This window comes from Astyanax mexicanus, chromosome 6, assembly GCF_023375975.1.
Source record: "Astyanax mexicanus isolate ESR-SI-001 chromosome 6, AstMex3_surface, whole genome shotgun sequence".
NCBI classification, from domain to species: Eukaryota; Metazoa; Chordata; class Actinopteri; order Characiformes; family Acestrorhamphidae; genus Astyanax; species Astyanax mexicanus.
Window position 1 is genome coordinate 7,905,583 of NC_064413.1, and position 12,788 is coordinate 7,918,370.

At 37.3% G+C, this 12,788-nt stretch overlaps 1 protein-coding gene across 1 annotated transcript; it reads right to left on the bottom strand.

Annotated features, from left to right (window-relative positions):
- Nucleotides 1–835: 835 nt before the first annotated feature.
- ube2s (ubiquitin-conjugating enzyme E2S) lies at nt 836–11,398 on the bottom strand. The gene is made up of 4 exons (XM_007256475.4): nt 10,840–11,398; nt 5,846–5,993; nt 3,551–3,741; nt 836–1,599 (listed from the first exon to the last, which is right to left on the bottom strand). The coding sequence occupies exons 1-4, from the start codon at nt 10,840–10,842 to the stop codon at nt 1,246–1,248; spliced, it is 696 nt and encodes a 231-aa protein (XP_007256537.1). The 5' UTR covers nt 10,843–11,398; the 3' UTR covers nt 836–1,245.
- Nucleotides 11,399–12,788: the final 1,390 nt, after the last annotated feature.

Below are 12,788 nucleotides of genomic sequence, written 5' to 3' on the forward strand. Positions count from 1 at the left end.
ACAGAGGGTTAAAGAGACAAGCCGTGAAGCGGGCATACCAAGAAGATCAAACACTAAACAAGCCAGGGCTCCAAAGGGTCCAATGGTCTTAAACGCTGCTACTATAATCGGGAGATTGCTGGTTCGAATCCCGGCCATGTAGCTTACCATCAGCTCCCTGCCAGAGCCCTGAGAGAGCACAACTGACCTTGCTCTCTCTGGGGGGGTAGATGGCACTTTCTCCCCATGTCACTCCAAAGGGTGATGTCGCTCAGCACAAGGCGTCTGTGAGCTGACTTATCGGAACAGAGTTGCAGCACTTTCCTCCAAGCTTACAAACGCTGCTTCATTTAAAAAGAAAATTAACAGGCTTTCCAAGAAAATAAAAAAAAAGGATTGATCCAAGAAGCATTGTTACAACAAATCAATAATCTACAAAACACAAGTTTCCTTAATTTTTGTGCTATGTTTTATATATTTATTAACTTAATGACTCTTTAAAAAAAAAGCTTCAATTGAAAAAAATATTCTACAATACCTTGTAGCTGATAATTACTGAATACATCTTCTGAACGGTAGTGTACGTTAACATTTCAAATGTTTTTTTTCCTTGTGTTATTAAAAACAAAGATACTTTTGTCATATTTGATGCTTTTCCGCTGCAGCGTACCTACACACCATTTGACTCAGTAACTCTGCTTATTAGGAGCCACAATTGCATACTAAAAAAAAAAAAAAAAAAAAAAAAAAAAGCCCAAAGCAGAGTTAAGTCGAGTCAAGTAGTACAGGTATAAAATCATGGGTGATGTCCGGTGGCAGAGACGGATTTAAAACTCTCGGCTGGACTGACACGACGCCAAATAAATAACTTTAATAAATGCATTTTCTTAAACCCAGTAAAGCCAAGAAGGGTGGAAATACCAAATATACTGACCATAGCATTAAAAAGTTAGCAGATATCTGAGGGGAAGTAAAAAAACAATAATAAAATAAAAAAAATAATTTAAATAAGCACATTGCAGTCACTTGATCTTTCAATCATGTTCAGAACAAACCTACTGTACATTATGATGTCATGATAAAAGTGAGAATCCTGAGTTGCACTTTAAAAAGGAGATTTATGTCGTATAACAATCATAAAAACATAAAACATGGAGTTTAATGGAAGAAAACAAACAAATAAAGGAAAAATATGGTCTACAATTTAAGATTTATATTGACAAAAATAGAGAAACAAACAAACAAATTAAAAGGATATATTCACAATTATAGCCGCCTCAGAGCTCGTTTCTTATCAGTTTTCTTTTTTGCAGCAACTGCACTATTGCTACTGTTTGTGCCGCTGGTAGTGGTGGTGCTACTGTTCGACCCGCCGGCTCCGCCTGCAGTCGTCATGGCTCCGGCTGTGACTGCGCGTTTGCTTGGGTCTCCTGCGTGTTTCTTGGGCTGGGGTCCGTCTCCGGCTTCCTGCAGAGCCCCCGAGGAGCCCCCCATTGCGTGAATCTCTGTGAGAAGGTGGGCTCGAGATGCGTATTCTGCATAGTCCTCCAACAGTAACCTGCCAGCCTCCTCGTTCAGAGCCGATTCGGGATTTGGGTGGATCAGTAGGCACTTGATGGTCTGAAAGAGAGAGACAGACATTATTCATCATAATATTTTAGCTAATTTTTTTGCAACAATAATAATAATAATAAATAATAACAATAAGGATGCAACTAACGAGAACGATACTATTGGCAATATGACATTAAATTAAAAAGGTAGTTTCAAAAACCATCACTAACCAAACAAAAGCAAATCATGTAATAGAATAAGCAAGTGTTTTTAATGTGGTTTGTTTTAAAAACATGAACATTTCATTTTAATAGATGTGGCACGGCAAATTACAAAAGCGCTGCAAGACATCAATTAAATGATTGTTGTTGGCTGTACATATGTATATATTAAGGCTGATGTCCATAATTTTGGGGATTTAGGGCCCTCTCTGGTGAGAATGGGTAATTGCACTAAGCACACGGAAGAATCATTTTAAACTAGGCAGCCTTCTTTCAATGTGGAAGAATCCGATTCCAGGTTATGTTTAGTCGGCGAGGGTGTGAGTGAGTGAGTGAGTGAGAACGAGTGTAAGGCTTTGAGAGAATGAGCTACTGAGCTCAGAGTTTCCTTTTCTGAAGCCCCCATTGCTCCACCAGCAGCTCGCGTTCAGTAAAACTGAGCCGAATCCTCTTTTAGAGGCTGTACGTGTGACGTAAGTACGCATGACGTGGCCAGGAGAACTCCTGCAAAAAGCGACACCCTAGTTTTAGGAACAAATATGTAAGACTGATCAGGGATGGTCATTTCAGCACACTGGTACCATTAAACAATACTTTATCTCTTCTCCACTCAGAAATGCTTCTGCTTTCAGTTTAGAAACAAAATACTACAGACTGCCACTTTGATGACACGCAATATCAGAATTATATCAGTGTCAGCCGATAGTGTTTTTTGTTGTTTTTAGAAATCATCGGAATGAACTGATATGGCCCATATTTCAAACAGATATTTCTAATGTATTTATTGTATGATGGAAAAAGTTAAAGCAAAGCCGACTTTGCTACTGTAATAGACCAACCCTGGCCGCACTATTTTAACATCAATCAACTCAAGCTCTTTTTTTTTTTTTAAGTTATATCAGGTCTTTCTAGTCTCACCCTAGACCTTACAAGTGTAACATCAGATATTTGAATTAGTTCAGAATGCAGACATTGGTGTATTCCTGTTATATTAAGCTAAATATTTCTGTTTCCCAGACTGGATTTTATAGAACAGCATTTTAAAAGAGATGCAAGTCTACTATTCAAAAGATATCCAACAAAGACTGTATTCTTCAAAATATGTTTAATCAATGTTTTGTCAGATTGCCATAGAAAAATACTCTGAAATATTGTGATATTATTTTATGACCATCGCCGTAGTGGCGGGAGGGCAAAATATTATAAATGGCAGTGTGCTTCTACTACCATTCTTGCGAAGCCACATACATTCATTTTAAAATCAGAGTGGTCTGGTAGGATTTGGGAACTTTTTAATGGCTATCATAAAGCTGCTAAACTTCACAAATCTTACAGACTGTCACTTTAATTGAATGTATAACTACAAACGTTAATATTGTTCTAAAGGGAGACTGGTCTATAGGTATTTTGATATGGTCCAATCTAGCCACCTTTGACAAAGGTTTGGACAACCCTGGTTTACATGGTCAAATAAGTAGCAGTCTCATCATCAGAACCTACTGATCAGAATTTTGTTCTTCAAATTGTTACATATTTTAAACTAATTCAGCCGCTCACTAGACTAGTTGGCAAGAACAGAGACTAAGCAATCTGGAGCAGGCCATGTTGGATAAATAAACACTTCTTCTGGCTTCCCATTATCAGAGTGAATTATGAGGACCAGACCATGAACACCATATCTAAAAAACCTACAGAAGACTTCAGACAAACTTCAGCACAGGCCTTTTCTTCTCTCAGCCTGACCTCTTTGACCCGGGCAGAATGAAACATAAGCAATGGTGAACTGTGCTACTTACCAGCAATACATGCCTGAGGCCCAGCTCTGCCTTCCAGTCCCTCTTCAGAACGTTGACACAGATTTCACCCTTGTGCCCGACATTCGGATGAAAAATCTTGGTCAGGAAATAGCCCCTGGGTGGTACAGCGGGAAAATCCTTCCCCAGGACCAAGCGCATCCTGAAGACTCCTCCGGCATACGGCGTCCCCTCTATCAGGAAAAGGGAAAAAAAAAAACAAGAGCTAATCAAACGAGTCCCAGATTCATGTCATGGATTAAATGATTAATCGAGCAACAAATATGTTGTTAACATGTTATTCCACTGCACCACATATATAGTCACTTAACCAAAAGATTTATTTGAATAAATAGGAAGTATTGGAATCTATGCTAATTAGTAGAGTGTCAAACAATTAGTTAACATGATTGACAATATCAACCTTCAAAATTTGTTTGCTCTAAATTTCAGTTAGGACTGATAGTTAAAGTTGTACACAGTACACAAAATAGTCCAGCCTATCTCTCTCTCTTTGCTCACTCAGTGTTAAAATATAAATGTTAAGGTACAGATTAAAGCCATAGCCAGTGCAACTACTGTGGAAAACTATTATTCATAACATTTCCACAAAAAAAATTTTGCAAGCTGTTCCCCATCCTAGTTAGTTTGTACTTTTTAGTTGACTTATTTCGAGTTCATTTTAAAATGGTGGCCCCAGAGAAGTCCATGAATGTATTGTGTGTATTAACAGTGTTTTAATAAACTAGCTGTGCACTTTTAAAGTTCTCAGCGTCTCATTTTAAATATCAGTTCCCTTGGAATTCTACCAATGCAGTTTAGAGCTACTCTGAACTTGTTAATTTTGTGAAAATAGTGATTTCTTTGCATGGGCAAGGCTATGCCCCCATCATTAGCATTGTAAGCCTGTTGAAAGCATTGGCTAAAAGCACTGTATTTCGGAATGCTGGGGCAAATGGAGCTGGGATATTTAGCAAATGTTCATACTCGTTATTAGGGGTGGGCGATATAGCTCTAAAATAATATCACGATATTTCATGGTATTTTCATGATAACGATACTTTTGGCAATATGTCAAAACACTGAATTTAAAAAATATATATTTAGAATTTTATTCTTGCATGCAATATGATATGGCTAACTGAGATACTAAAAAAAAAAAAGAATTTTATCAGATTTGTAACAGAAGTCAATGATCCACAATGTCATGATACTAATAATAATGTACTACAAATATCTCCATATATCCAGGATTAAAGTAAAATAAATGATACTGGACAGATCTTATCTGTCTCTAGTAGATATATAATGTATATTTAGAACAGTGTGACATTTTCTTTTGCTAAAAAAAAAAGGTACTCTGATGTGATAATTAGGTAATTAGGGGTGGGTGATATGGCACGATATTTCAGGGTATAATATTGTTCACGATATTCAACATTTTTGGCGATATTATCACGTACGATACGATGTGGCACACCCCTACTCGTTATGATGTTTCACTACAACCCAAGTAAAATTTCACACCGGATTTCTCCTTTAAACCTCCCCACTGTGTTTTTTCCCCAGAACTTTGTGTTGTGCACTATTTACAAATTAACGATTAGCCAATACAGAAATCTGTCCTCAATTTTTTTATGAAATCAACATTATTTATGTAGACCAATTACTGCAGCCCTAAAGTCTGCCAACAGAAAATCCTAGTCCAAAATTCTAAACCATCGCTCTACTTATCTACATTCAGGCCCAATCTCATTTCTACCTATACCTCTTGTTTTTATTCATCACCCTTCCCCTCAACACAGAGTTACTAAGAAATGAACCAATCCTTCAAGATGATTAAATGGAGCAGCTCCTGCAACTATAGTTGCACCATTTATAAGGTGGAACGAGAAAATGATCAAACAAGCCATCTACCCAAACGTAAAACTAAAGATTATTTACACTTATTAAGAAGAAAATTGCCATTAAAATGGTAATATAATTGTTCATTTTTAACGGTTGTGCCGCCATCTTGCAAGTGATTTCTCATAGCTCTCTCTTTTGAGTGTGCCTCTGGTTGAAGGGTCATGTAGCTCTAACACTTCCCAATACCACTCCAGCCTAACAAGAATCAGGACACCCTACCCCTAGGCAACTGTAGGGCCAAGTGGTGAAATGGGGAGAAATGCGATTGTGCCACAACCTGGTAGTTCTTGTGCTAAAACATCTACCACACCAAAAATGTTAGTAATAACTAATCAACTGTATTTGGACGGAGAACAATCAGTGGGGAAATTACTGAAAATGAATTCGTACCTGGACCCTCAATAGCAGTGTGCAGCTCTGTGATGTCTTCCTCGCTGGGGTAGATTTTGATCCCTTCAGGTGGGTCTGCTGCCAGCGCTGAGACTTCTTTATACACTAGTCTCAGAACTTGAGGGGGCAAGTTCTCCACGTTCGAGTTCTGCTCAGAAAAAGAAACAAACATTTAATAAAAGATATGCAGTAGAGTCCAACTTGAACCCATATCAGAACTACAATCACAGTTTAACACAAACTGGAGGTTTTATTAAGCACAATCAGAAACAGTAGTAGTAATGAAAGTTTAAAGACAAGAGAGCTTATAGGCCATTTCCTGGCAGAACCGTTTATGTTAGGTCTCATCTTTGGCGGGGGTAAAAGAGTGTTCAGATATGTGCTTTCAATCCAGTGAGCAGCAAGAATTTCAACAGCGTTTCAGGGTTGGTTTGAGCGAAAATTATGGTCTTTTATGGTAGATGTTACACAGAGCTGGCATCTGTTAATCGGACAGAGATTAACTGTGACTGACTAGGGTTAAAATCTATGAAGGGGACATTTTAAACACTGACAGAGAAAATAAGGAAGGACTGTTTGGAGGGTGGCTGTTTGGAAAGAGACCCATCACTGCTGCCCTTTTCTTTAAACAGTGTTAAATCGGTGCTGTGTGTATTAATGAAGTATTTGACATATAATCAATAAGCATTTGACTGTGATTGCCTCACAGTGCTTTAAAATAACATTCTCTTAATTCTAAATTTGAGTAAAGTCAACATTTACTAAATTTAAGCAGACCTAACTAAATATTTCACAACTTTATGGGACACCACCATGATCCAAAGTCTTGGTTACAGTTAAAATATATATTATACTTAATAAAACTATAATATTTAATTTGTTGCAGTAGTCTCTTTAAATTATTATAATTTATTTTAATCATTGTTGTGTCTCATCGCCTTAGAACAATTATCGCAGTGTTGTTCTGAAACTTATTTATTTAATCTGATTTTATTTTAGGGCCGTATCGTCCACCTCCAATTCTCTAATTCTAACTCCATATAAAATGATTGTAATATGTACACAGTGCTGGATAATATGGCCAAAACTTGTACCGCAATACATTTCTTAATTTTGGTGGACCCATCATATTATTGCGATATTGATATCAACAATATAAAATCCACCACCTTTGGAGTACATAAACATGCACTGATGGTGCTGGGCGATATGGCATCATTGCAATCAATATATATGATATAAAATACTTAAAGATAATATAATGATACTAAGCATTTAGTGTGTTTTGACTCGCAGACAAGATGCATCAGGAGTGACAGATTCTTAAAATATCCTATTGAAATACTCCATTATGCACAGTACAGTGACTTCCTCTATTTTTGGGTCCTTTAAGCAGCGGTTGTACTGTCAATAAGAATATTCGATACAATAAGAATATTTTGATCGTATCATGATAAATTTCAAAATATATTGTCCAGCTCTGTGTGTGTATACATTTTTGTTTTATTACTTATTTGGCTTACATCTTTCCTTTCTTCCTTTGGCAAACAGACAGTTACATTAACGATTTAAACGGTTGCCTAAGTCCGCTGTAATGTTAGTCTCTGTGCCAGATCACGCACATCACCAAGACAGAGCATTTTTTGTTGGTGCAAGAGGTGTACACAAAATTAGCAGGCAGTGTAAAAAAAATGTAGTATTTTAATATTAATAAAAGGTGTTGCCCTACCACGAGAACCCAATGTTTCTCTGAAAATCATTGTAAACACAAGGCTGATGTGAGACTTGGGATACAGCACAATGAGCAGAAATGAGAGAATTCCAGCATCGTGTGTCAGAACGCAGAAGAAAAGTAGCTGCTTTTGAAGCGAGAAGGTGGTATTTAAGGTGTTTGGCTGAGAGTGAGATTGATTGGAGATTAGAGACTGGGCACATGTGACGAGGAGAAAATTGGTGGCAGGTGCACATGTGCGATGAAAACGAGGTCGTTTCTGGAGGTTGTTTGAATTATCGCTCTCTGGCTTTACGAAGAGAACTTAACAGCATGCACGTTACACAGGAACAAACTGAGAATTTAAACACACAATATGAACACCAGAACATAAACACATTCAGTCCGTCCTCCAAGATATGTTTAGTACGACACATACTGACACGTTTTCCTATTGTCTGAAACTAAGGTTCCTAGGATAGCACTGCTAACAAAACTGTTTTCCAAAAGATGAGACCGGTGATCATCTAAGACTTCGTTCACATTACAAGCCACATTGCTCATATCAGATTTTTTGCTCAGATCAGATTTTAGAGACTTGTAGCATTACATAGGTAAAATGGAGCTAATATGTGGAGCATCTTTTGCTGGAGTGGAGAGTAAAAAAGGCCAGGTTTGCTTTTGCTGTTTTTGCAGCTATAGCTGCACAGCTGCACCAAGAGATGTGTGGGTACGAGAGAGAAGCAAGTAGCACATGCATAAAAGCAAAAAAGACGCATGAATTTCGATTTGACCGTTTACATTCATGTTGCATGTCCATGAATCAGACATGTATCTCATTTAGGACCACGTATGGATGTGACTCAAATCTGATAAAAAAATAAATAAATATGGATTTGGCACGTTCAGACAGCCATTTAAAAAGAAAAAAAGATCTAAGCCACATTGAGCAAAAAAAAATCTAATTTGAGTTACCTAAGCTTGGTACACATCGAGTGTCTGTTAGCAGCATTAGTATAGCAACAACAGATTTTTTTTTTTTTTAAAGACCCTCTTGTCCCTAGTTTCTTTTTGGGTATGTGTGAGGGCTTTTTTAAAGGAAATTATGTTAATGTTATTAGGGTATGTGAATGAGGTCTGCTCTGATTGGTTGCATTAAATTTGACCAGTTTAGTTGAGCAGTTTAGAGTAGAATAACCCATTTAGTGCTATACGGTTACAACTAGATATCTATTGTATTATTGGGACTTAATTAAAGTCTATCTAGTAGGCTACCTGCTGATTTATTTGTATGCTGGCCCAAGGTAAGCTGGCAGACACTGGCTACCCTGCTTTGAAATTGAATGAATATTAAAAATATATTAAAACACATACATTTTAAAAAATGGCGTTCTAACACTAAGGTTTATGTTGTGACGAATTCTAGCTCTGTCAGAATCAGACTTCCCCTTACATAAGGATGCCTGCCACAGCAGAACGGATGAAAAAGATTATCAGCAAACTCCTTTATTTTTGTTTATAAATAAGGATAAATCTATTGTTACATTAATTAAATAAATTCAGTCCAAGCATTTGCGCCTATACTGCTGCTTGATGCGCCTGAGCGCAAAGGGAATGAGGTTTCGGCATGACACCAGCTCTTTTTCCTCTGGTTGGTTTAAAGACTGACTCAATTTCCTGTAAAAGATCCAAAAAAGTTGATCTATCTAGATAAGTGTTTCACACAGATGCAGATGAACCAGTAGATGCAGAATGAGAGCACCTCTTTAAGTCTGACCAAACTCTGGTCCTTTGGACTGGACCGTGGTTCACAACCCCTTTTACACCTGCAGTCTGGACCAAACAAGACAGGTGTGAAACACACACAAAAAGGCAGAAGACAGCCCATTTGATGCTGCATGATAACAATTGAATTCCAAATATATATTGTATTAAGGGACTCAATAATAAATCAGGCTGCCTAGAATTAAAAGGGTGGGTCTTTATATCTTTTGGTGGTATACAGAACACTAGTAAGTAGGAATGAACAATGATATCAATAAATTGTTTGTGGACAATATATTGTCCCATAAATTATAGCAATAAACAAGTTGTCATTTTAACACAATGGCACTGACAATGATAATCTATTAGCATAACAAATACATTATACTCATTTTAAGACAACATTTTAATTAATCATAGTTTGGTAAAATTAATCCTTTATTTTTCATCTCCTGCAGTTTGCACTGTGTGTATAAAGTCAGTTATTAAAGCATTGGTCATTGCATGACTGGCTAAAAAATGTTAACTGTCAATTATCATACAAACAAACAATAATCAAGAGTATCATATATTGTTAAGGTTGTGTTCACTTATTGTTGGATAACTCAATAAAGTAATTATAGTGACAAACATAACTTCAGTTGATAGACACGCTGCTATTTTAAAATACATTAAGTTCAGCCAATCTCTGTTATTAATTCTAAAAGTTACGAATTTATACCAGTATGTGAATTCTTGCTACAAGTTCAACGTGTATATCGGCAGATATGTACGTGTAATATTGAATCAGTATCAGCTCAGAAATTCCATATTGGTGGATCCCTACTTTTCAGACTTAAGTTTTATATTATGTTTTCACACTAATTATTAATACTGGATGGAATTGTATCTCTAAACACAAAATTATCGCCTTAGTCTAACAAATAAAAATATTAATTGTATTACCCTAAACATATGTTATATTGTTATGAAATTTAAATACAAAAAATGGATATAGCTAGTGGTCTTGAATAGCTAGCTAGGCTACAAAATTAGATTACTTTTGGAATTTAATCGAAAAAACAGCTAGGTTAAAATCAGTCAATTGTATCGTCAAGCCTTGAAGGTTAGCCTAGCCACGGCTGCTAGGTTAGCTTCTTATAGGTACTGACCATTCCACCTTAAATGAGGTGCCAGAAACCAGCCAGCTAAACTAATATAGTTCAGCTAGCTAAACTGCTAAGGAATTTAAGGGGAATATAAAAAAATATTAAAAACTTATTTAGCCACGACTGCTAGGTTAGCTTCTTATTAGTACTGACGCTTCCTTAAATGAGGTGACAGGGTTCAGCTAGACACACTAGTTAATTGCTAAGACATTTAAGGTGGAACGAACAATTTAAAAGAAATCAGAAGCGCTTTTACTAGCCAACACCAACCTAGTTAACTTAGGTTGGTGTTGGCTCCACGCCGAATGTGTTAGACAAATATTTTTGATGTATTTTATCAGAAAAGGAGTATTTAAGGTGGAATAACTTACCATTTTGTCTTTAGAGATGGAACTGTAGTTAACAACGTTAGGAAACTGAGCCTTGCTATAAACTGAGCGAGCAGGCTAACGATGTAGCTAAGCTAACCTAGCTAGCTTACTAGCTTATCTCAACACTCTGACACCTACTAGAGCAAACACCTAGCTAAGGAGCTAGCTATAACTTCAAGAAAGAAACGAACGACAATTTAAAATCGAATTAAACCGAATATGAGACTGTTTTCGGTTTCAGCGCCACTAAACTCTGCGTTAGCTCAGCCGGAGCCTGGAGTCAGATCAGTCTGCTCTATTGGAAGCGATTAGCCAGAGCGCTAATGCTAACTCCGCTAGTTTCTCGTCTCTGCTGGAGTTACCGGTCCCCAAACCCGGTTAAAATAAACTAAATAAACTGAAATAAAAGAAACGCAGGAGACTGCAGCGGTGTCGTTGCCTTACTCGCATCAGAAACCGGTTCTGACTTCTTCTTGGCGAGCTAACAGTTCTCTGCTTTTGACACAGGAACAAAAATACGAACAGAGAGAGCACGGCCGCTCCGCCAATCAGCTCCGGCAATAAAACCTGCCTGCAAAAGCCACCGCAGCCGTTCAACCAATCACAGCACACGCAAGGAGTGACGTCGCCGCTCTCAGCGACCACGCAGTCCAGCTGGACCGTAGAATGTGAAAAATGCTCCTCTGCGATTGGCCAGTTTGAATAACTCAGACCCGCCCACACACAGCAGGGGCGAGGCTAAGCATGCAAATATAACTTTCTTTCAATACATAAAAAAACTCTTTAAACGTATAAAGTTTATGTGATGTTTTATATCTTTTATAGAAAAATTAGGGTTCTTTTTTGAGGTTGTTTTTGTGACAGTCTCTGTAAAATACTGATTTATTAATGCTGCTTAATGATTCATAGTAATTAATTAAATAAATGCAATGAGTTTTCTCTACCTACCTACACACCTGCATACTTACATACATATATACTTACACACATATATATATATATATATTTATTGAGTGTGGGCACACACCACTGCCCCGCATCTGTGAGCGTTCCCAGTGTGACAGGACTGAATGTGATGGGGTTAAATGTGACAGGGTTAAGGAGCTGAGTGTGACAGAGTTGAGTATAAAATAGTTGAATGTGACCAGATTGAATATTATAGAATGGAATGTGACAGGTTTGAGTGTGATGGGGTTGAATGTGACTGGGTTGAGTGTGACTGGGTTGAATGTGACAGAGTTGAGTGATGGATGTTTTTGATTTTTCGTGTTCTGGATAAAATGTTTAGAAAAATTCTGAATTATTTGGTAGAAACAGGGACTGGTACGGTGGCCCTCTTTTGTCTATTTTTTATATTGTCTAATCTGGTCTTGAACATCACAATTTGTTTTTTGTCAAAGTATCTCAGATTCCTATGCTTGTTTAATTTTTTCATCCTTTAGCAGATCTGTGTTTAGTGAGGGCTGTGGCCAGTCTATTCAGTCCTCTAGATGGCGCTCCAATATACACAGTGCTTCAGCCTGCTCTCAGAATGCTCTGTTTACCTTAAGATTAGAGGATAAAGGTTGTGTGTTCTGTGAACTACAGTCCCACCACTTACACTGTGTATCTATTCTGAGGAGAGTAAAAAGCCAGTCTGAGATTCTATCTGATTGGGAAACTGAAGGTGTTTGTGATTAATAATATAATATTGGGAAACATGTAAGTCAGCCTGTCAGGGAGAATTATTGACCAGCATCAAAAGTCATTAGATGTTCTTTACAATAGAGTATTATCATCAGTAAGGACACAGAATACCCATCTTTTCTAATTCCATCAATATGGAACAATACCAAATTCTTCAGTACTGTAGACATACATTTAAAAGCTTTAAAACTCCACTTATATGACTTTTAAGAAATGTGTTCTGGCTGTAGAACACATCAGCATCAGAGCAACAATCAATCAGT